General features: G+C 34.7%; 1 protein-coding gene across 1 annotated transcript in view; it reads right to left on the bottom strand.

Moving 5' to 3' along the window:
• The window catches only part of UBR1 (ubiquitin protein ligase E3 component n-recognin 1), a 42,013-nt gene extending 20,140 nt beyond the window's left edge, over positions 1-21,873 (bottom strand). The window contains exons 1-27 of the mRNA XM_026033393.1: positions 21,611-21,873; positions 20,105-20,183; positions 18,032-18,142; positions 14,785-14,915; positions 14,109-14,250; positions 13,354-13,416; positions 13,030-13,153; positions 12,484-12,591; positions 12,029-12,117; positions 11,145-11,243; positions 9,796-9,953; positions 9,144-9,243; positions 8,718-8,846; positions 7,697-7,877; positions 7,089-7,150; positions 6,832-6,942; positions 5,780-5,845; positions 5,511-5,612; positions 4,647-4,710; positions 4,028-4,152; positions 3,524-3,576; positions 2,853-2,955; positions 2,297-2,345; positions 1,721-1,875; positions 1,218-1,317; positions 975-1,084; positions 520-609 (exon numbers count right to left, since the gene is read on the bottom strand). Coding sequence (XP_025889178.1) covers positions 520-609; positions 975-1,084; positions 1,218-1,317; positions 1,721-1,875; positions 2,297-2,345; positions 2,853-2,955; positions 3,524-3,576; positions 4,028-4,152; positions 4,647-4,710; positions 5,511-5,612; positions 5,780-5,845; positions 6,832-6,942; positions 7,089-7,150; positions 7,697-7,877; positions 8,718-8,846; positions 9,144-9,243; positions 9,796-9,953; positions 11,145-11,243; positions 12,029-12,117; positions 12,484-12,591; positions 13,030-13,153; positions 13,354-13,416; positions 14,109-14,250; positions 14,785-14,915; positions 18,032-18,142; positions 20,105-20,183; positions 21,611-21,786 — 2,880 coding nt within the window. The 5' untranslated portion in view covers positions 21,787-21,873. The remainder of the gene's footprint in view (positions 1-519; positions 610-974; positions 1,085-1,217; positions 1,318-1,720; positions 1,876-2,296; positions 2,346-2,852; positions 2,956-3,523; positions 3,577-4,027; positions 4,153-4,646; positions 4,711-5,510; positions 5,613-5,779; positions 5,846-6,831; positions 6,943-7,088; positions 7,151-7,696; positions 7,878-8,717; positions 8,847-9,143; positions 9,244-9,795; positions 9,954-11,144; positions 11,244-12,028; positions 12,118-12,483; positions 12,592-13,029; positions 13,154-13,353; positions 13,417-14,108; positions 14,251-14,784; positions 14,916-18,031; positions 18,143-20,104; positions 20,184-21,610) is intronic.
• Positions 21,874-25,288: the final 3,415 nt, after the last annotated feature.

Genomic DNA, 25,288 nt, shown 5'->3' with positions numbered 1-25,288 from the left:
AATCTCCAAAAACTCCATTCCTCTGTGTTGTTGGCAACTGGATTCAAAAGTCATTTTGAGGGGAGAGGGCACAGACCGATACATAGACAGAGTAATCACATAAGCTTAATGTCTTTATGCAATCAAGGTAAAGTAGCTTTACAGGAACCACCAAGAGGTCAATTACATGACAATGCAAATCCAAGTTAATTCATAAGTACTGCATACACATAAACATACATAATATATGTACAACATAATATAAAAGGTAATAATATCACTAAGACATGAAAAAGGAGAACAGAAACAAATACTTTCATGATTTTCTGCTCCTGTTTTACTTAACTCTATTTGGAAGTGTAACCATGCATTTGTTTTTAAATATCCATCTTTGAATTTAAATATTGTTTGTACACAAAATAATATTAGAATACCTAAACTCATATTTGTGTGCATCAATAGCTAAACAATCACCTATTTAAAAACAGACATTCAAAAAGTTTAAAAGCTACAAAAGTTCCATGGAATATTTATCATTACCTCATCACCTTTTGTAACTTCTGAGCCTGATGTAGCTATTACTGTTGCCAAACTTGATTTTTCTCTCAATCTCTTCACTGTGTCAAACATCTAGAAATAGAGACTTAGATGTTAAAAATAAAATACAACTTGGCTATAGTCACAATACAGATAGACCAAAATTCTTGATATTTGTTTTCACATTGTTTTTAGAATTTCATATGAAAAAGAAGCCATATTCCTAAATGAGGGAAAGAATTTAGGAATATGGAGCCATATTCCTAAATGAGGAAAAGCACCTAGTGCTTTTACTCCTATAACGTGGAGTTATAGGAGGGGGGAGTTATAAGGGGAGGGGGAGCACTGAGAAAAACTTCTCTTCAAGAAATAATTTGCTTTTAACACTAAGGAGTTATATATGAATCATAACATTCTAATTTACTAAAATACTGCAGTTATATTCTCTCCTTGTTTACCTGCAGGATCCAAATGACTGTGTCCTTCTGTGCTTCTAATTGAGGAACTCTTCTTAATTTTTCCAGAAGCATTAATACGTTCACAGCATTCAAGGCGGAGCTTCCCATTCCTTTACAAAGAGAGAAAATAGAAATGCACGCATCTTTCTTCTAGTTTATTGTCCACTAAAAAAAAAAAAGTAGCACAAAAAAAATCAGCTAGACTGATTTTCTTTGTGCTTTCAGAAAAAAAGTGAAACATACTTGTTGCTTTGTGATAGAAATCAAAGGTTACTTCCTCTTCTGGAGACTTCTGTAACTGCTGCTTCTCTTCTAATAATCCTAGAGAAAGGAGATGAAGCACCTAGAAAAGATTAAAAAAAAACGCAAAATTCATTCACTGTCAGAGGATACCAGGAAATTGGTATATAAAGCTAAGAACGCTTACTATAGCTCCTTCCCTACTGCATGCTGATTGTATATATGATCACACTCAAAAACCAGAAAACATTTAAAGATGGTACATGAAAAAAGCAACTCCCATGTCCTCCTCTCTGTGCATAGTTTTCCTTCTTAGATTTTATTGAATAAACTTGCATACATTTCACATCACTAGCACCTGAATCTGTTGTGTTGCTGGCATAAATCTATGAGTATGTAGTTAGTTCCACAAGGCAGCTGAAAGTTGACTCACTTGGATATATCAAAAACAGTTAACAGACTTAATACAGGAGCCCACACGGGTAAAACACCAACCCCAAGCCTACCATTTGGATCATGGCTTCTGTCCACAGGTGGGTTTCCAGCTCTACTGCTCTCTGAAGGATGGTCCGCAGTATGTGCATCATAACATCACAGTTCAGAAGCTTCACCACGTTGCTGAATGCAGGACTGAACTCTGGAGGGGGCGGTGGTGGCAATGCTAAAAATTGCATTTATACGTATCAGTATATATCAATACATATCAGTGTAAATCAGAATATATTATTAAACATACCGGCATCTCATGAATGATTACAGACAAGAAGTAGAGAGCAAATATACTGCTCTGTGTTGAAAGAACAATCAGATTTTTCAGTCATAGAAATATGACCAAACATAAGGGCTTAAGTCAGTTTTTTCCAAAGATGAAAGCTAAGTGTATTTAATTAACTACAGAAATAAATATAAGGAAGTATCAGGTGCTAGCTGATTATGATTCCCATATATCACAAGAAAGTTAAGCTTCTGATCTGAACTCAGGTACACTGTTATTTGACACAAGTCTCATCCTGAGGATGCTCTGCTTGTTACACTGAGCAATTACATTTGTTGATTTGAAGATAAGAGGCCCAAATTTTTACCTTCATCTCTGTTTTCTTGTTTTCTTCTTTTTTTCTGTGTATGCTCAGCCTACAGAAAAGGTAGTGTTGTTATATCAGTATCTCTACAGGAGTATGTAAAGAAAAAATCAGAAACCACAGGCTAGCAAATGTCGTAAGATAAATAGTAAATGCTCAGGCAAATTTTTTCCTTAAAGATGCTTAATAATGTCACAGGTCAATTTTGCAGTAGAGGTTAATAATTGGACATCTTTTCTTCCTCCTTTAAAACTTATAAAAACAAAATTGAGGGGTCTTCCAATGCAAAGGCAATTCTTAAATTTTATTCTTGGGACAAATATTTAAGAGAGACTAAGGCTACAGGTATCTTGGGGAGAAAAACAGCATTGCAAATCATACCATGTCAATGTCTGTTAAAATTTCATTTGCTTTGGGCTTACAGTTAGCAGTACACATCATTTACTAATCAGCTTCTTGATAATCCATTATTTTCACTCCTCTTATTCAGGAAAGTTATTTAGAACATCAAAAAGTATATGTCACGTTTATCTAGAGAATTGTATTTTATAGTGCCTACCTTGCTGTGCTGAGTCTTAGTATAGTGATAAAAGAACATATTGAACTCCTTCAGACATTCATCTTTCAATTCATAAACTCCATGGCCTGATACACCTGGTTTCCTTAAAAAGAAATATTTCAAAATAGAGAGATTATTAATGCATCTTCAACACATCTTTGAATGTGTACGAGCCAATAATACCATTTGTTTTCTGCGGAAATGCTAATCACAAAATGCAATTCCAATTGTTGCTTCCTCAGCTTATGAGGACAGTAGAGTAGGTGCAGTTATCTGTCTGTATTTTTTGATACTGTGATAAATTAGGGACAACACGGAAATACTTCTACCTACAACACAACTTAAGTTTTCTTAAGTTCCGAATTGAAAACTTAAGTAACACAAAGCGACTTTCCAGGTGCATCAGCAAAAAAACCATTTTCTCTATCTCCCACATCATTCATTAGGCAAAACTACCAGGTACATTGCAACTGCCATTGATTCAAAATAAACACGTATGCCACATGACATTCAGTAATTCAGTAAAATCTAAACCAACAAGTGAGTGTGAATGCTAAAGGCAAAATGAGTTGTTAAGGTTCCCAACTATCCCTTAAACTAAACAAGCATACATAAGCTAAGAGTTCTTATTTCACTTTCATGCTACTGGGAGAAGAGTCTTAAGAACTTACTTAAATGTAGCTACTTTATCAATTACACTCTCCAAGCCAGTTTCGTTGTTTTCCTGTTTAAAAAAAAAAAAAAAAAAAAAGTTGTTTAGGATAGGTACATAATGATTCAAATATCTTCAGTATTAAGTGATTAAAACTAAAGGATCTTTCTGATGATGACACACAAGACAATGACCTCCATGGTCCTACAAGGCCAACAGAGAAAAATAATTTTAAAGCATTTTTTTCTTTACAACGAGAAGAAATATGCCTGAATAGACTAAAAGATTACACCCCTTCATTTCAAAGCACAGTCCCCATATCATCCTGTCCAGATTAGACCATACTGGAACCCACGGCATTTACCACAGTTGTCATGTTATATTGCAGATATGAACACAATATTTACAGTTTACATATTTTAATAAAATAAAAAAATGTACTCTCATATAGAAAGATATGGGGTCCAAAGAGGAAAAGGATATAAAAAGTTTTTTCAAAAGGAACAATCAGATTAGGACTCACATTTTCAGGCAAGGACTTGGTAATCGCACTGTGAGCCATTGGTTCAATGCAGAGCAGATGGATGATTTCTCTCATGATAACATCTTCCTTTGTTACATTACTCACTCCAGGCACATACCTTTCTCCTGCCAGGGTGCATCAAAAGAAGGAAAATAGCAAACAGAGTTAGAAAACTATTTTCAATTTTGCTCAGCAATAGTGCTGCTGTTGGATAATTCACGATACAAGTTTGCATTTCTCAAGCAATTATTCCAAGTATCTCAGAGAAGTCAGGAAAAGGGGCTTTTAGAGCCTATGTTGATAACAAGGGCTCAGACGGAGATTATTCTTCATATTCTATCTTGATAATCAATTACGAAATTATCAAAAACTATTGCTTTCCGTTCACAAATACTTGTCTTATTGAATCTTCTATATAAAATAGGAATTTTCCAGTATCCTCTCCATACAAGAACAAACAAAAAAAACAAGAGTCATTTAGCCCATTTTTTTCAAACGGCAATTACGCACTGATTTCTAGGACAATAGTAAGATGAAGAAAACCTTAATTACAAACCCTTAAAAAAAAAAAGAAATCCTCAAAACATTATTAATATATTCATGATAAACAGTCTCTTACCTACAACATAGATTAGAATCTGTAACATCTCTTCTATCAACACATTATATTGCTTGATCAAATCCTACAAAAGTTAGAAAAAGCAATTAAAAAAAAACAAAAAAAAAATCTGTCAAATGAGGTCAACCTTCAAATGCGTTTTTCCCTGAAGCAGTGAATTGTAAGATGAATCTACCACTCTAAAGAGCTAGAAAAAGTGCCTGCCTTTATAAGGTGGGTATTATTCTACAAACAAAGCGCAAAATTTACATGGAAGAAAGGAAGAACACTGATAAAAAAGTACCCCAAAAGGAGGATTATGTACAAGCTAAAATCAAGATGGATAATAGAAATGTTGTAGAGACATTTATACATAATATACACAGAATATGACTTGATAGATATAGAAACCTTGCAAAAAAGAATATTTCCTTCTTTGGGTGATGATCTAGAAAATTGTTAACAAAGAGATTTGCTTATACCCAAATATATGTTTATCTTTTGAATGTGCACGGTACAGAACAACGAAAAGCAGAATTAAAGAAATGTATGGAGAGAAGGAACAAACCAGACAGGATGGATACTCTTGTGGTTTGTATGTAGAAACTTATGCCATGGTAGTATTACAATTGCTCGAACAGCCTGGTAAGCAGAAAGCCCTCTGAACAAAATGTGTCAAAGAGGGCAAAGCCAGTTTGTTCATTTTGAATAAAAAGTCTCTATATTCAATAGAGAATCTGTTAGTTTGCTAACTCCTAAGTTCTATGTTGACTGTGCTTCAGCATGGTCATAAAAACGCAGTGATCAATAGATATCAGTTTTTCCATTAACATTCTATAAACTCAAAAGCAGGCAAGAGCATTGGCAGAAATACTTGCCACTTACCTGATCTTTGGTGGGCTTCATCTTCTTGAAAGCATCAACAAGCTCATATCTCTGCAGCATCAGCAGAAGGAAATGATTTGGATCCATAAGAGATGCACCGATCTGCCAAAAACCCATGTGGTATGAAAGTCAGTTACATCAGAATTGCTATTATTAGGTTATTAAGAAAAATATTTTATTAATAGAACATTTCAAAATGATTTAAAACAAAAATTAAATTAAATCCACTAAAATGTTGAGTGAAATGAGCAATGACAAATCATAGATACCTGAAGCATGATGATGTCTTTATCATACATTTCTTCTCTGCATTTAACATCTTGGTAATAGAATACCTGAGAAGTAGGAAAACAACATTTAAGTAGGTAAGTCACATAATGCTGAAGTATACACTATCAAATCTGGGGCAAACTTTTTTTCTTTTCTTTTCTTTTTTTTCTTTTCTTTTTTTTTTTTTTTTTAAATGTACAGCACTTTTGATTAGGCAAGGAAAAGTCTTGTGCTTCTTTCCAAACAAATATGTATATTGATGACAGCCAAAACTTTTTTTTCTTCCACTAATCCAAGAGAAAACCTACACCATACTTATCTTCTCACCTTCTTCCAAGATAATATAATTCAAAAGGCTGTCAAGCCCTTCTTGAAAAAGTCACCCACCTTCTCCCACCTCACATCTGAAACAGTGAGTTCTACAAGGGGCTAACGACACTTCCTTTGGTTTGACCAGAGGGCCTTGTGAAAGGCAGATATAGAAGATTTCTGCTTTCGTGGATGAAAAACAGTGAAGCCAAAGCAGGTAAAATACAAGAACACAAGGCAAAATACAAGGCAAATTTTAGTGATTCTATTGTATTAAAAAAATAACCAACAGCAAAATATTATTTGCTATTTCCACTTACAAGGTACTGCAAAGTTAGTCTAGTTTGAGATGTAAATTGTTTAACTTTTCCATATGATGATTACTATACACTAAGAAATAACAGCAACATTTTATGTTAGAGGAACAGCAGTTACAGTCTTGTCTTTAGAAGAGCTGAAAATAGTATGTAAGAGATGTCAGTAACATCAATACTATTTCTCAGAAAGCAGAAAAAGTCATAAAATGAAAAATATTATTTTAATGTGGCCAAGAAAATCATTGACAAAGCTGAAAATAAAGCCAAGGTATCCAAATTCCCACGTAGAAACCTATCAGTTAAGGGAATTTCTGTAGGAGTGCCCCACATGAGCTGCTTTTGCACTGGACAGAACAGCCCCTGAGAACACAACTGCCATAAACTACTAGAACAGAGTCACTGCTGCACACTACTATAGAGAGTACCTGGCTTATCAGGGAGAGCCCATTCCTCCTCCACATCTCTGCTGCAACCTGTGCGACCAAGACAAGGCATCGCAAAGGATATTCTACTAGCAGGTCCACTTGGAATTCTTCCTAAAATAAAAACAATAATGAAGCAGTTTAACATGAATGTGTTAAAAAACTTAGAAGAGATATTTTTGAGTGATTTTTCTCCTTCACAGAATATCATAAAAATTGTATTTGAAAAACAAACCAAAAAAAAACACTACACAACTCACAGGGGAAACAAATTCATGCAATCTTGAGATAGTTCCAGTCTTGCTTAATCGTACATGAAGACCTAAACAATGAATAGGAAAAAGTGTGAGAACAATCAAAAATGTCAGTCAAATCTGTCTTCCAAACAATTTTAAGTGTTAGCTAAGCCACCTTCAACTCTGAAAATTAAAAGCTACAAACACCGAATTAAACTTCATGTAGGAAGGACTTGTTATCTTTTAAGGTAACAGATCTGTAACATTAACACAGCAGTTCTTTCCAGTTTATAATCTACTGTTTTAATAATAAATCTATTCGCTTAATGAATTCATTTAAAGCATGTAAACGGAGGTAATAAATAGAAGCTACTAGCTCATAATTTCTCATTTAAACACAAGCTAAGCAAGAATCTTAAAATGGCAAGGCTTAGCAAATCGTCTATCCAGGTAGTGAATGATGTGACAAAGAATCTATAGCTTAAGAGCTTTCATCTGCATTTTAGAGAGCGCGCCCATCACCTATTGCTGTGGTTCTTTGTATTCAGTTAAAGTGCCTTGCAGAATTAGGAAACAGAATGGATGATACAGCCTAATTCAAACAGAAGTTAAAATAAATAAAAAGCATCTACCTGCAAGGGTCCTCGACAGAGGTAAATGTATGCTGACAGGATCTGTAGACACTCTGTAAGGTCTGCTCTCCAGAGTGTGGCCACACATGTGGAACACTGTCTTCTCCCGCGAGCGGCCATTTGTGCTGCACCTCATCACCGCTTTGTGACATTCTTTATAGGCTCTCAGCAATAGCTCCTCCTGGAATTGTAAACAAACACATACAGATACAGTTAAAGGTAATACTGATGCAGTAAAATTTCTCATCTGCTTTTTTTGTTTGTTTTTGTTTTGAGGATTCCCCCCCTCCCTTCTGAGAGTCTAAATGGATACTAAAATCCACAATATAGCTACTACTTTTTTCTTATTACTGAGAAGCACTGGACTGCAGCAGTAGAGCATCGTCCAAAGTTAACTGAGGACCTCCTTCTATTTAAACAGCTCAACCAAATGCACTAGAACTATTTATTCAGGTTGCAAAATTTTAAGGTTTTTCAATGCCAGCAGACCACTTTGGATCAAGAAGCCCTTGAATTGCAGTTTCACTTCTTTCTCTACTAAAAAATAAAGGAAACCCATGCCAAAAATGTCTTTAAGTCAAGAAACATTACAGTTTCCTCCCTCTCCCTAGTACAGGAATGAGTTCCAGCACGGCTAAAGAATTAACATTAAACTGAATTAGTGCTAAGTTCCTGCAGCCCACTCCTAGATGCAACGACAAATACCATACTCTTCAAAAATTTAATTTGTCAGATCACCATGAAGCAAGCTAGGAGTCAAAATCTTGAAGAAGGAAGTGTTCTTTGCAGTTTGATAGTCTCTATGATATTCCTCTCAGCTTCATCACTGAGGGATTTATATTCTCATTCTTTTGAGATCTCCTCTTTTAATTGCATAGCACAAAGTATTTTGGGCTCAGGTTTTGTGAAGATTTTGTGGAGTATTGTGCAATAGCATGCTTAAAAAAAAACTAGACACTAATGCACTCAAGTATATTCCCAATAATACATGAAAAAAATCTCAGACAACCCATTTGCTTACATCACATGCACACCATTCTTGGAACATCAAAAGAATATTCTTCAGCTGCATCTGTATAGCAATGGCTGCTTCCCAGTCTGGGTCCACCTCAATGTGCTGACCCATCTGTCTTTTTATCTCCTCCATTCCCTGAAACCAACAGACCACAAGACATGCAAGCAGGATTAATGATTACAGACTTTAAACAACAGAAGAACCCATAAGCAAATGGTAAAACATGAAATGTCCACTATTTTTCACTTCAACTGAACAGCCTATCCAGACAGGAAGCATTACTTTTTCACCCACTAAAGACAGACACCACAGAATTTATTTGAATTGTATGTTTATATCCACAATATGGCTATGGTCAAAAAAGATGAGAAAACAGAGAGTCCTATAATATCTTTATAATAGCATATAACAGGTGATTTAAATGTATTGTACCTGCATGCAAGTTAGAATCCTTAGGAACGAAACAAATCCTTCTAAAAATCGCTCCCTCAGACGGTCTGTCCACAGCGTAGGCTTGCTGATTAAGACATACCTGTCCCCAAAGAAACATCTTATGTTGCTCAGACTTTCCTTCTGCTCATGCTTATATTTAAAGTATTCATTATATAAATCAACAACACATTACATTCCCACCTCAAACTCCTCCAATTTTACCCCTTTTAATTTTCCTCAGACATTAGAGATGCTAGAATTAGAACTCTACTATTTGAAATTACAGATTTTGAATTCCAAGCTATTTGGGGTGCCTTACCTTGACATTATTGAATTTATTAGACCTCTGTCCCTGATTTGGGACCTATAAAAGTGGAAAGTGCTACACAAATGAAATTACAGTTTTCCCAGAATGAAAATGAATAGAAGATAAATTTCCTCTTGTGTCTGATAGCAGATGTTTATTGAAACAATTATTATATGGACTGACATCAGCAAAAATTATTACAGATAAGCTTACAGAGTATGTAAGCATTGTATTGACATTTGCTAGCTTTAGCAATTTCAATTCGAAATCTGGTGATAAATGAAGCACCTCATCCTACTACCAATTTTCTAAGAGTTGTTTAAAGCTTCTCAACATGACACTAACCTGAGGTCATATATTACTGCATACACCCGGTTCAGTTTGTCCTGGCTGTAACCTTGGAAGTTGAATTTATCATTTTTGTCCAGGTACTCTGGCAGCACTTCTAGTAGGGTCTCCGTAATGATGGTGATTACCTTTTGCTCTTCAATAAGGTGGCGGGCCTGCAAGAAGAGAAGTATTCAACAGAAGCATTCTGCTGGAATTTAGTGTTAGGTGAACACAACACCTAATAACTTGTCACTCCAAATGGCCTAAAGACAAATATTCTTCAATGCTGTAGGCTGAAGTGTATTTGCAGTAAAGATGGTGGTGCCCAAGAGGTACCATATCCCCCTACAGTTATAATCTTTAATACAGTGCATCAAGGTCAATTTAAATTAAGGGACATGTATCTTGAGCCATACCATTCTCTACTGGGAAAACTTAAAAGGCTACATAACCATGTAGAAGTTCACATTAGTAATGTTCACATTATTAAAATAGTCAGGGAGACTATTTTATATTATATAATATATAATTTATATAAATTTATGTTATAGACTAAATATATATATCAGGAGGAAATGCTCAACTAGTGCGCTAAAAACACACACACACACTGTTCATGTTTATGCCCTTGTTCACTCTCTAGGATGTGTAAATTTATCCTCAATATTTCACTCACATTCAGCTTTTTCTCCATAAACCATTAAAAATGTCTACTTTCATCTTCCCTAATTTTGCTGGAGAGAGCTGGTGAGATAATTTTCCTTATGAATCCACCGTTTTCCACTAGAAATTTTAAGTGTTTGTAAGAATTTCAAGCTACAAGATTGCCTGTAATATTTATTAACACAATAATTCCTATAAGCTAAACATACTGCCTTGCTATGACAGTTTCAGTGCAATAGTTTTACTATTCTTTCTAAACAGATCATTTAGAAAAGGTCTGAAATTCTAATATAACAAATAAGAAACATACAATCTTAAAAAGGATAATTTTTTTTTTCTCCACAAGACTTACTGTATTTCACCCGCTCAAACACAGTAAGCTTTATTTCTTGTTCCATGATAGTCAGTCTTAAAGATACGTAAGAAGGTGCATGCAAACAGTAAACTCACAGAGAAATTTAAGGCAGAGAACGGTGATGTCTAAAACCCTCACATACTTGCATTCCTTCTAATTTTTGTAATGAATTTTCACACAAACTCAGGCTCTGGCTTTCACATTCCCCTCAAAAAACCTCAAAGTAATTCATTTTAGACTCAGCAGTGCATACAAACCCATGGCTAGATAGAGCAGCAACTACAAATGTGCTACTGTTAGGAATTATCATATTTTACATTCCTCATGGAGATAAGGTTAAACATACCAGAGTAGGCACAGTGAACATCTGAACAGAGAGTGCTGTCACAGAGAGAACTCTGTCATGATCATCGTTGATGTATTCTTTTTGCAAAGACTTGTAGTACTAGCAAAAGAGAACATTGGGGAAATAAAACAAATAAAGCTAGTTTAAGTGAAAAGTGTTTCCTTTTTTATTTGAAAGAATTATTGTATTTGAAACATGCTTCATTCCAACAGAGGCTGTTTAAACAAGAAAAACTCCAATGACCTCAATGCAATGTACTTAAATGATAAGTCAGTGGGACACATGTTTAAGCTAAGAACAAATTGAATGCACTGACAAACTGCAACCAAAATATTTTATTTCCTACCTATAGAAAAGTCATTAGCTTAGTAGTAAAATAAGCCTTCTTCAGTAAAATGTATGGACATACATCTAAACATACAGACATAAACATACGGAAATACATTGAACTATAATAAATAGGTATTTTTAGTTTTTACACTATAAAAATGGGTAAAATTAGTTATATAAGTCCTTCTTTGCTTTGATTCAATTTAGTGAAAACCACTGACAATCACCTTAGGTTTACTAGAGTTAAAAAGTCTCCCTTAATAATAAGGAAAAAAAGGTTCTATATATGTTCTATGTATTTCTTAACTATTTCATCATTATTTTAAAAAAGCTCCAATTCATTGCTGTTTGAAAAGATAAAGAAAACACTAATAATATTGCACTCGAAGATCATATAAACCTACATAACTGTATAAAACAGACCAATGATACTGGAATTAATACACTACATGGGAAATTCTACATGTTGTAAAGTCGTAACTTATACAGAAACAATGAAGGAAGTTTCTAAAGTTACTAAATATTTATTGCATAAAAAACACATAAACAGTTACCTTCACAAATTCCACAGCAAAAAGTTTTTTGTATTCCATTTCCATGAAGAAACTACTGAAAATAAGCTCATGAAGAACCTTTCTTGCTCCTGTGAAGAGTCAAAACAATAAACCTGATTTTATTGCACTAAGATGCAGGTTTTTACGGGAGATAGAAATGGATTAAAAGATACGATTAAAAATCATTTAAGGGCTTTACTGATCTGTATCTAACACACAGTCACTCAGTCGGGATTTCTCAAAACACATTAAAATAACACATACACAAAACACATGCAATAAATTCATACCCAAAATCTCTATTTTTAAGCTCTATAGCACTATCAAAAAGCACCATAAAAACTATGCAGAAATATTAACTCCACACTAACATGGCACACACTCATTTTTACACATTTTTTAAATAAAAGAAAATAACAATTTGCCTCAGTTTATAGAAACATGTACACACAAACCTTTATGAAGTTTCGCATCCCAAAGTATCAACTTGCTTATGAAGCAGGGTTTTTCAGACCCAGCATCTTCTTTGAGACATATCTGACAAAAAATCTGCCGAAAGTCACCTGTAGAGAGAAAGTCACTCATTTGTAATAGAATGCTTTGAAAGGGTCCAAGCCAACAGAACTACGAAAGACTCTACTCTCTAAAAATAAGCCATTAAGTATGGATCAGTTCCTAACAATAAGCTCCCCACATACTCCTTTCCTCCCATTACTGTTACCTTCTTTCTATAATAGACCCAGTAACATAAAAGAGTATTTTAAAATGAAACACATTCAGGCAGCTTGGCATGCAGGTCAACAAGCACATAGGCTGTGGCAGTATGGAAGCGCATATGTTGGTCTAGCATATGTATAGCTAGACTAGTCTCAACTGGTCCCTGCATTGGGCCCTCAAAGTCAGTATTCTGTGGGATTTCAGAACATTACTTTATACTTTCTTTTACCTCTCAGTAAAAACAATGTCTTGGGGATGAACATTATGTTACAAGTTACACTTACTTGAATAGCTCATGAGTTTATTCAGCCACGAACCAAGGCGCAAGGCAAACTTCTGGTGAGCCATAACATCCACATGCAGAACCTCTACATGAAGTGGTCGTTGAGAAACATTTTCAGAATGCCTCTAGAAATCAGGTAATTGGTAAATATAAATTAAAAACAGCATGAATTTTCACATTTGTCTTCAACAGCAAGTCACAAAAACATGGAAGTACTAAGACACAGATTACAGAACAGATAAATTAGCCTCGAGTATTAGTAAAAACAAACCAACAAACCTAAGCACAATGGTGATTAAATGAGAAAAGCATTTTGGGAAGCTACCTTGATTTCTTCCTTTGCTTCCTGACAAGATGCATAATGTCCTGCTTTAACAGCTCTACGACCCTGTTTAAAGAAAACAGTAAATATGAGACCAATGGCGTATACATATACAATAAAACACAAGAGAGATTTCCACAGAATACAGTAAATAGAATTTTCTTCCTAGCAGGAGACAGACTCACCCCACAGTGCTTTTCTATAATCTTTTTTTTCTATTATTTCTTACATCTATACATCTATAAAACTTATCTCTATCAACAGTGCAGGGTCCTAATATGGTCTCAAATATTGGTTTGAGAAATGAGAATAAAATCACTGGGTTCATCCACAGTCTCTCTTTCTTTTTTTTTTTAAATCAAAGCTTCAAGACCTCCAAACTAAGCTTGAGCCAGAAAGAATACTAATTCTTGCAAAATGTTAACAAGAATTCTCTTTAAATATGATTGAATATGCACCTTGTTGTCTTAATGTTTCATTTTAAAGGCATTTGAAATGCAAACTTCTGGTATCCAATGGGATAATAAGTCAAACACAAATGAAAGATAATCACCTTCAGATAAATCAGGGCCTATTCCCCATTTCAAGAAAATGGGTTTTCCCTGAAGCAAAATTCAAACAGTTTTAAAAATCTTGGTGAAGCAAATGTTGACTAACAGTTCACTAGACTTCACTGCCTCTCCAAGCTCCAGCATTCCAGAAACAAACCAGTCAATCATTAAAAAGGGACTCTTCCCCAAAACTGAGTGTGTACTAACCTCTTTATCTATGGCAGTAGTATGCAACTGGGCTTCACCGAGTTCACAGCCAAGGGCCCTTTGCAAGCTATAGATGACATGATCATAGGAATGGTGTTCATCGTTGAAAAGGACACAGTAGTAGTTGTCTGCCTTCTCTCTGCTGGGGAAAACACAGCATTTCATCGCACGAGGAAAGAGAACATTGTAAATATCCTGTCCAATACAGCAACAGATCTTAACTCAAGAGAGAAGTTACAAATATAAAAAATAGGAAAGAAGTTAACCATGTTTTTCATCTCAAGGACACCAAAAATTGCCTTTCATCTACACCAAAACAAACCACAGAGGCGACATACAAAGCACAAAAGGGCTTCTCAATTACTGAATTAACTCAAATTACTGAATTCCCTCTTCTCTGCCACTTCATCATCTCATTTTTCTTTTTAATGATACAGAAGTCTTTTTCCACGTTGATTGAGCAACATCACACATTACTTTCTGCAGGAAGTATCAAGAGCTCATCTGCATATACAGATCGAAAACATTATACATTACATTATACCCATACATACAGGTCAAAAACATTATAGTGTCATTCACAGAGATTTTCACACTAACAACTTGGAATGAAAGTGGCAATACCTACCGGCAAAGTTTATAAAACTTTAGAGACAGAATTGAAAATACTCCCTACCTGATTCTGAGCTCCAGAGGCAGTTCCTTTTCTTCTTCCCATATAAGCATATCTACAATGTATTTTATCACAGCAGGAAACACCCTCCTGGAGTGTTCCATAACCTCTTCATTTAACTGACATTCAGAATTCTGTAAAAAAGGGAGTTAATATCAATATCAATTTTTTTTTTAAATATAAAAAAAGGTATTAGTAAAATACTTCCTTACTGTCTCCCTCTCTCCCAGGAGATAAACTTTTTACGATTATTAAGCAAATTCATCTCATCTCATTTCTTCCCTAAAAACCATTTCATTCTAAAAAGTTGAAGATATTTAAAGTTGGCAATCCAGGTGTAAATTCCACCCTGTATTAGCATAGATTGCTGTCTGTATGCATATTTTCTCAAATATTTACAAGATTCCTTGAACAGAATTAGAAATAGAAAATGCAACTTTGTTCTTTTCAGAGATCCCCAGCCAGACTTATTCATTAATCAAAATATCCTTATTAACTAGCATATTTTCCATCCATCCAGGCAAATCTTATTAAAGTGAATCATCTACACCATATGATAACATTATAAAATCTTTCCATAACATTTTAGCAGGAGAGAAGAGGAGATTATAAACAAAAGAAAATAATTTCCAAATGTGCTCTTAAGTATGAAGCAATGAAATGTTCCAGCACAAGCCACAGATCTTTTCCAAAGACATTCTTTTTCTAAAAAGAGAGATTTAATCCAAAGGCCCTAAACAATCACACACATCTTGGATTATTAATGAACATTTCTTGATACCAACTTTCTCTCAGCATATCCTTGTATAAATAATATATAACACTGTTATTCCTGACAATGCAATACAGAAACAGAAGCTGATATTTTCTAGAGTACTTTCACAGAATTTCCCATAATATTAGGGTCAACTAAACTGCTTAAAATATCTAAGGATGTATATGTTGGACAGAGGGCGACTTCTGTTTCCCAAAGACTAAGGGCACTCACCTCTCCAACAAATAATTTGACAGATTAAGTATAAAAGAACAACAGTGATCTGTTAATATAGCTAAGACTCATGCTCCTGAAAAGATTCCTGAATCAATTACACAGTCACATTTATGAAGTAGCTAGCTTAAAAAAAAAAGTCATGCAAAATTGCAGCATGCTTTTTCTTAAATTAATGTTAATTCCCGATTAAAGCTTTTTCTTTAAAAAGTGTTAATTAAGCCTTTTGCAAGGACATTGCATTTTAGTAACATACACCTCATATCATCTCAGAAATGCAAAGAAAAAAAAAATTACCTGCTGCTCATCTTTAACATAGTAGATGGAAACCTGTGCCTTACCGCACATTCATTTTTAAAGAGGTCGTTCCGTAGATCAGACTCTAAACTTAATACAGCCTTTAAAAATAGCAGCCAGATCCTAGGCCCTTGTTTATCACTATCTGCATAGCAAACAAACACACTGCCAACATTTCACCCTTTTCATTTGCTTTTACCTTGCAATAGTACAATTATAAGTATTTTGGCATGTTATACTCTCTATACTTACAGTACTTCAAGGGATAGTGACCAGGACCATTGAGAAGAGTTGCTTGTTTTTCAAGCATGAGATGCACTTCTGTACTAACAGAAAGCACTCTGCAAAGGAAATGTGTGCCTGTTTCAGCATTGAAACATTCCTAATGCACTTTGCAACCCAATCATTTTAATAACCACTATATGCTGAGAGTCTGCACTAAGAATATCCTCAATTCTTCAGGAAAAAAAACAACAGGTGAATGTAAAGATCCATGAGTCTCTTCATCATAAATAAACCTTCAAGTGCAAGTCTTTTTCTAATAAAAGACAGATAGCCGATTAGTGTCACCTTTATCAAATAGAAATATATAATATTCCTACATAGGAATATTATATAAATAGGAATATATAATCTTATATAGATTATATTATATATTAGATAAAATATATTATATTTATATATATTATATAAATAGGAATATATAATATTCCTATAGGAATAGGAGTATATAATTCATTACTGAAGAAGCTGCACTTCTGCCCTGTTCCTAGCGTCTCTAATAACTACATATACTTACAATATCTCAAAGAGCTATAGCTAACTTTAACTCTTCCATTGTCTATTTATGTTTCCTATCATTCATGACAAGAGCATTCATTGTCAGAGTACTTCTTATGGCAACAAACATCAAGTACTGGATTTACAGCTCATTCAGGCTGGTCTTTGTTGAATATTTAGTGCTCCTCTTCACCATTCCTGTGAAATTCCTAAATAGGCTTTTAGGAATTTTAGGAATTTAGAATTTCAGCTATAATAAACAGATTTAGGAAAAAAAAAAAAAAAAAAAAAAAAGTTGCACAGTTGCCAAAGCCCTTAACTGGAGTTACCATTATCGCTTTATCACATTTTCCTGCGAGACCAGTGCTCTCTACCTTTCTACTTCAATTTTTTTTTTTAAACTACTTTTCTATTTGATTTTCTATTTTACCAAACCATAGGAAACAAGGCTTTTGCAACAGAAACAGAGGAGCTATTAGGGTCCATTTGACAAATACAAGATTTTCTTTGTCCTGAGTATCTCAAAAGAGAAGGCAAACCTCATGCCTTCAGAGGAAAAAGAAGGCATTTTTATTTTAAGCAATTTCTTTTTCTTTTTAAAGTACTGAACATCTTTTAAAAAATACATACTTTTTGAGAAATATTTATACAGTAGCATAGTTCTCTTTAAAGTATTATTTTTTGATATGAAGTACTAATAATCAGGAGACAGCCTAAGAGGTTAGTTTCAGAGCGGAGGTTTATATTTATAGTGACATATCCTGAACCAGAAATGACCAATTGAAAAAGATATTGCCAAACCACATAGAAAAAGATATTGCCAAAATCTAGTACTGGATTTAAACATTAATTAAGCAGTAGGAATCAGTTAGTTGTACATCAGAACAGAATAATACAGCCAGCAAAATGAAGAGGTGCTGAGAAACTGGAATTATTATTTAAAACCAAAGGTAGAGAAGGCAGACAGTCATAACTGCTCCATCATTTCTGCCTTTTTTTTTTTTTTCCTGGAGACACAAAGGGTATCCAAAGGACACATCTGACCCCAACAAATACTTTGATTCGACTCAGTTGGACCAGTCAGGTCTTTTTTACAATATATGCAGCTTTGCAAACAGCAATAGCATTTTAAAAAAAATGTCAATATTTACAATATTTATTCTTTCACTTTGGCAGTATTCTTACTTCTTTTGCAGTCCCTGATGCTCCAGGCTCATGTTTAGCACACAATGGTCCTGCCTTCCATGCCTCCGTATCCCCACAATCGCAAAATCCTCCTCCAGTGGAGCTATGCATCTGTAAAAATAAGTATTTCAGTAATGCAATATGTATTTAAAAAGAGAAAAATAAAAATATGCAATATTTAAGTCCAGTATAGACACCAATATAATGGTCTGTTTACAAAATACAAAGTACTGCAAAATTCACAAACTTCCCACTATTTTTTAAGAGAAATTGAGACCTTAAAGTCTGAAAAGAGAACCTTTTTGAGCATAAAAAATTGGAAATACAGCTACTGCTACAAAAATATGTGCAAGTCTTCAACAAAATTAGCTTTGAAGCAAGTGAAAAAAACTCTTACCATTTCATAAACAGCAAAATAATCTGTGACTTTATGAGACAAAACTATAAAAATGCTTAACACCTTTATAAATCAGAATAAAGTAGAATCTAAAAATGAAATATGAAGATGCGTATAATAAACAGATATTTAGTAGTATTTCCATTGCTTAACAAACAAAGTAAGTCTTAAAATGAGAATCTAAAATACAAGCTTGCAACTTTAATTTCATGTGATGCTTTTAGAAAAGTAAAAATTCTGACCTCCTGCTTGTCAAAAAGTTCAATTGAAACTCAGGCAAAAAAAAAAAAAAAAAAGTTATCCATTAGTTGTCCTGAACCCCCCAAAATATGTGACTAATAAAAGGCTTTCAAAAATTAATTATTTTCCTAAAGTGTTTTAAAATGAGTTGATCTAATTAGGCCTGTTTTGAGCAGGAGGTTTGATTACACAACCTCCTTAGGTCCGTCCCAACCTCAATTATTCTAAGAATCTATGAAAATAGAGTAGAATTTGTATTCTTTATGCTGTATTTTAAAATGCAAGCACAGCAAATCCATTCCCATCTGACTGCCTATTGTCTGATGTTCTGCCTGCAGACAACCTTACCTCACTGAAAAACAAGGAAAAGAAGACAAGAAATTGTTTCCACTACCCAGCTGTGATTTCAAAATGCTCCATACCCATGAATACCTATTTTCTTTGGTTTTCAGCTTACCTCTCTTTCAACTCTCCATATGTGTGCGTGTGTGTTCATGCACACGTATACCTCATAAGCATTACTCAGGGGAGTTTTGTATGTCTTTGAAGACATTTCAAATATGAAGACTCGAACAAAGGGGTAGAATATCATATTTTAGTGCTCTTAATTGTGCACTTGGTACCTTCCTGCATACTCTCTCTCATGGAGGTGTTTCCAGTTCAAGTGGATTTATGACCATTTGACAAAGCAAGGAGAAAAAGAAGTCTCTTAAAATGAATACATCTTTATTGAGCAAAGAAATAAATTTAAGAGAAGTCTACTTCACTGTTCAGTGGTAAAAGATAAATAAATTAAAAGTTAAAACATTGAATCTCTCCAAGATGTTACAGATTTGGCTCAGAGAGAAGGATAACAAAAGTTTACCAGAAAAAGTTGATGCAGTTTTAAAATGATCTCCTCACTAAAATTCTGATGCTTAACATTAATTACTTTTATAGTCCATGCTCTAAGTCCAAAGCACTTCATGCAAATCTAAATAAAGATTCAGATTGGGAATGTCCATATGTTACAGAAGTGATGAAATAATGGTCCTAAACATATAGGTGTATATATATATTTTTTTCATACTAGATTTCTGGAGAGAATGTGGTCTTGTATAATAAGAACTGTCTGGGACTCTGGACAGGATTGCCACTTCCATTCACAGTTTTTTGCTAAGGTGTAGACACTATCCTCTTTGGTGATGTTGCCAAAGAGAACACAATGTATACATTCACCGATACAGTCTTACTCTTCACGTCTTACAAACTTGTTTTCCCCAAAACAGGTTTCACACATAAAACCTGTTGTTAGAAACATGACAGCCAAACATAAAAAAAAAAATCTGAGATTTTGTTAAAAGTTACTAATGTAGTTTACTATATCCTTGAATGAACAAACAAAAAGGTCAAGACACTGTACTTGTTTAGATAATTTTAATACATGATTTTCCTACCTTGTACCGATGATTTTTGTGGATGCTGTTCTGGAAGCAGTCCATGCATAGCACACATGTTGGATCAACTGCACAGTCTCTGCAACAAATATCATCACTCAGTAACTTTCTGAGAAAAACAAATGGAATTTTCATGCACAGAACATAATACTGCTCTAAAAATTTGCGCTAAAAGATTTGTATTACAAAACCATCAATAACTCCATGTCACAGAAAGAGGATGAAAGTCAATCTTGTTAGGCTCAAATCACACACTCCGGTTTATTAGAAATATGTTTGATTTATACTTTCAAATCCTGTTGCTAACATACTTCTTTCATTGCCCAGAATGACAAGTTACTAAAAAAAAATACATAACAGGACTGACTTTGGAGTAACTTTTATTACTGTTTCCAATAACAACTATAGTAACTTTGCCACAGGACCATTAGGCTACATTTGAAGCTTTTTAAACAGTTGCAAGTTACAAGTTAAGAGCACTTTTAAGAGCACTTTTTTTTTGTTAGCATCTTAGAACTCTAAAGGAAAGACTGGCTTGACTTGAACAGCAGCACTAAGACAGGATGTTTATAAACACCTCTCAATTATTGCAAGATAGCAACTTAAAGATTAAGAAAAATAAGTTGATTAGCCATCACTGAGAAATATAGCTCTGTCATTTTGCCTACTATCACACAAGAACTCCACAGGGACAGAAACAGTGGTATTCAACAGCACTGAACTGCTTTGACCATTATTCTTTTTCCTGACAAGCCATAGTCCCACTTGCTATACACTTTCCTGCAAACATGTAAGATTCCTACAAATCCTTTGGACTTTATCTTGCATCCTAAATATTATTATTCATCATTAATAAAATTATTTTGGCATTTCAGGTGAAATGTCTGGACTTTTAAAATAGCCTAAAAATGACCAAAAAACTATCATAGAGAATCATATTAATACCACTAAACTACCTGCTCACTTGCAATCTTTGCAGCCATCATGAAGACCTCTGATATACGAATTAATGAAGTTATATCATATCAACAGCATTTCATCTTTAATAGACATTAGGGTGAAAAAGAAGAAAAAGACATCCTTGGCTTACGTAGATATTGCTCAAGCAGCATATTGCTCATTCAGAAACACCGGGTTGTGTTTTAGACTTTGAAAAGATGAGTAAATTCTGCAAAAGTGTTCAAATTCTTACGACTGTTTACCTCTTCAGCACCATGTACATATCCCATACTCACACCAAGTCATACAATCTTTTTAACCAGTGACTTTCAGTATCTTTAGTGTCCTTTCCATTTCGTCCCCCTTTTCTCTGCCATCCTATTTCTATCATATGTAACTTTGCCTACTGTAAAGTGGTTTGAAATCTGAGGCAAATGCCGCTGTCCTAAGACCTGCTGTGACACAAATGATGATTACTTTGCACTGCAGCTAGTTCCATTAGGACTACTTGGCTGCACTGTCTCACAAGGGAGCAGAGATGATGACAGCACATACCTTTGTGCTTACCTGCAAGAATACGTTGTCTCCCCTCCTTTGAACACCTTCCCACAGAGCTGCGAGGTTCCACTCTGCTGTAATTTCTCTAGGAAGGTATCTGGGTCTTCCCCAAATAAATAGCACTCAAGAGGGTAAAGTATCATTGCCTGGACCATCTCTTCTTGCTTCTCCAGCATGGGGTCCATTTCAGCTGAGTAGATATTTGGCACATGTTTGGCCAAGCACTGTAAAAAGGTAGTCTGGAAGTCGAATCTTTCATCCCACCACTGCAAGAAAAGTAAACCAATGGGTAAACATTAAACAATAAATAAATATAAATGAATTAGCACATGGGTAGCTCTACAGTACTCTCCAATTGCTCTAATTCTGCTCTTCAAGTCTGAACAGTCTTTCTTTCATATTATTCCCATTACGTAGAAAAACCTGTTGGTTTTCCTCACTGCAAACCAGGTAACAAATTTACTCACCAAGACTCTTCACGAACCTCCTTTCACATACAACATTGTTTTATCTCTCAAAATCTTATTTTTGCAAGAAAAATGCATACACCTTCACAAAGAACTCTGAGAGGAGTTTTTTTCTAGGTCAGCAAGCAGAGAATGAGCAAAGGACACAAGAGAGCTTGGTCTAGGAAGAAGCCCAGTAGCAGTAAAATATCTATCTTGTTTATCTTGTCTAAAGGATAAAAGTGCAGAAAATCTTATGTGAAAGGCCCCCCCCCCCAAAAAAAATCTGATTTCTGACTTAAGATAAAAACCTACATTGACACAACCAACAAATTATTCCTAAAAGTTGATCAGTTGATAGAGATAAATAACTATATACAGATCTATAAGGCTACAGTGCCCTATTTTACTATCAAGATCAACAGTTCTCCAGAAAAAAACAGAAGAAAAAAAAAAAAAAAAAAAAAAAAAAGAGGAACAGATGCAATCTGGAATACTGCAACTCCAGGACTCCTAAAGCTAGAGCTGCATAATATCAAGTAGTAATTGCTCATTTGCTTTTTGACTGCACTAAGTAGACAATTTTCAAGTACAAACCTTTCTATATACAAAATCTAAACAGAAGAAACAGAACTGAGATATCAGATTAAGACAGCCTGGATTAACTATAACATTCACTACCTAAAGCTGAACTGTCACAAGAGATTTGTTCCATTTTGTATCCACACCAAACAACATTCTCAGTATGCCCTGAGTAAGGAAGACAATATCTAAAGTACATTTAGTTTTATCCTGAGGCTTCTACTGATACTCTGGCCATCATACATCATTTCTCCTGGTGATCCATGAACTCAAAAATCATGCAAGAAAATGCACAGCCGATGCTGATGGACAAGAGGAGTGAAGCCGTGGGCAATATTGTCAAGCAGAGGAGAAAACTTGTCCCTAGCTCATGCTAGCATTTCTGTCTTCTCGAAAGTACAGACTGACCAAACTAATCAAATTTCTTGAATCACAAGGCACTCAGCTCACCTGCTCAGTGTCAGAAAACAAGGATCCCTTTTCTAAGTGAAGGGAACCACTAACCACTTCAATTCCAAATCTTGCAAAAAAATCTCTGTCTAGAAACACAGCCAAATTTGTTACTTGAACAGTCTGCACCAAGCAGGTCACTTGAACAGTCAGGTGCTAAAAACTCTTAGCATTCACATGCATATATGGATATATCCACACACTCAAGATACAGATGTGTATGTATTTTCATATATTCATATATTTTCACTTTGTTTTTGAACTTCTCAAATCCAAAAATGTTATTTTTAAATATGTTTTAACTATGCTTAGACAGATTTCATTTACTTTTCACAATGTAAACTGAATCCAAATGCACTCAAGGCTGCATAAGAGTTATTAAAAAAAAAAGGCTGACCAAAGGTTCTCAAAAAGAATATCTTTTTTTTTTTTCTTTTTAATTGGGAAGAAGCCAATTATTCTAACTCCCTAATGAAACTTCAGAATTAAATGTTCCTGATGTTTTTGTAGCTTACCTATATTGCAATAAGGCATTTCTCAAGCTGCCTCCCAATTTGGGCACACTATCTGCTCGGATAAGGGGAAAAACGGTGACCTCTTGGCCTGCTCCCTTTCAGGAGCACAAGAGAATCCCAAGGTTCAGCTCTTCTCTCTTAATTAGCTATTTTCCCAAGAGACAGGATAAGTTTAGCTTCGGTGTTGTTGGAACAGAGTGTATAATAGCTTTGAGAAAGACAGGACTGAGTTTTCCTGAAAATATGCCAGAAGCGCAGAGCAAGTTCTCACACAGACTAATTCCCAAACGTTTCAAATGTTTCAAGCATTCCTACACCAAGCTTTTAATTCTAGTTATAGGTTGCCTGGAAGACAGGAAGTAGAGAAAGAGAGGAAAGAGACTTCTCTCAAGCAAGCAGGATGGCTGCATTCTGGTAAAGGCATTAAGATTTGTCTTCAGCCTGATGTTCATCCACTCACTAGAACATTCACTATATTCATGAAGAGAAATAAAAAAAAAAAAAAAATTGTGGTTAGAAGTTGCCACCAGCCTAAATTTCAGATCTCTCCAACACCTGCTGTATCTCCTAGGAGAGGTAATATATTTCTTGCGTCAGTGTCTGTTCCATGTGCTATAGCTAGCTGTATAACGCTGCACACAAAACTTCAGCTGAAATATAAAAGAAGTCAAATAAAGCACATCCCCAAGTTAAGACTGCCTAAGATATGTTGGCTTGGTCTCCTTGTGCACACCTGAAAACTAAGGTCAACTTCGTCTAACATTAAGAGCAGTCCTGTCTTTCCTTACATTATTAGGAAGCACATTAATCAAGACAAAAACATTGTATGTTATTAAAACAGGATTATCAGCCTCGAGTCCACAGACCTCTGACATTCACAGACCCCTCGCTGGGGCACCAGAAGAGCACCAGAAGAAACCCCCTAGGAAGGGGACCGGCACTCACACCACTCCAGTCCAGGCTACTCGATGACCTTTGAGGTCCCTTCCAACCTTCGGCATTCTATGATTCTATGAAAACATTTCTGGACTGCAAACTGAAAACCACTGAATTAAAAAAAAATAAAAATTTAAAAATAAAATCACTACTGCATATGAGGGGAGTAAATTAATATTTTAATATTGAAATTTCTCAGCTTTAAAGTAAAAAACTTTTCTTGTATCAATACATCCTCTCTGTGAAAACAGCCTAAGTTCGTCTTCACATGCGTAAGCTACTGAAATCCTTCCAAAAGTCAGTCCCAATCAAATAGACAGCTTTATCCCTCATCTAAAAGGACAAACAGTTGTAGGTTTTTTCCGAGACTCTTTAGGAGAGCATTATGTTAGGAAAGTTGGAGGAGGAAGCCTACAAACAGAAATACTATTGCAAAAAGAGCAAAATTTTGGATGCATTAGTTGGAGTATACTCCAAACAGTGGTAGGAATTAAAAGCTAAGTACGCAGGGAAAAAGAAAAAAAAAATTAAATGCTTTCAAATCACTTTGCACCTACAGATCAAGCATCAAATAAGATCTCACTAACACAACAGAATTCCTTCATCATTGTAATAGGTTTAATATATATATTAATTCAGTGATCAGTACTTCCATATAGTTTCTGTTTTACATTATAAGCCTAACTCTGAATCATAAACTCTTTTCAAACTATTAGTTTGCATTAAGAAATGCTATAAAACAGCTCTGATTTTACTGC

The sequence above is a fragment of the Nothoprocta perdicaria genome, unplaced genomic scaffold (assembly GCF_003342845.1).
Source record: "Nothoprocta perdicaria isolate Ctin4 unplaced genomic scaffold, notPer1 scaffold_129, whole genome shotgun sequence".
Classification (NCBI taxonomy): Eukaryota; Metazoa; Chordata; class Aves; order Tinamiformes; family Tinamidae; genus Nothoprocta; species Nothoprocta perdicaria.
This window is presented reverse-complemented; position numbering and strand designations above follow the sequence as displayed.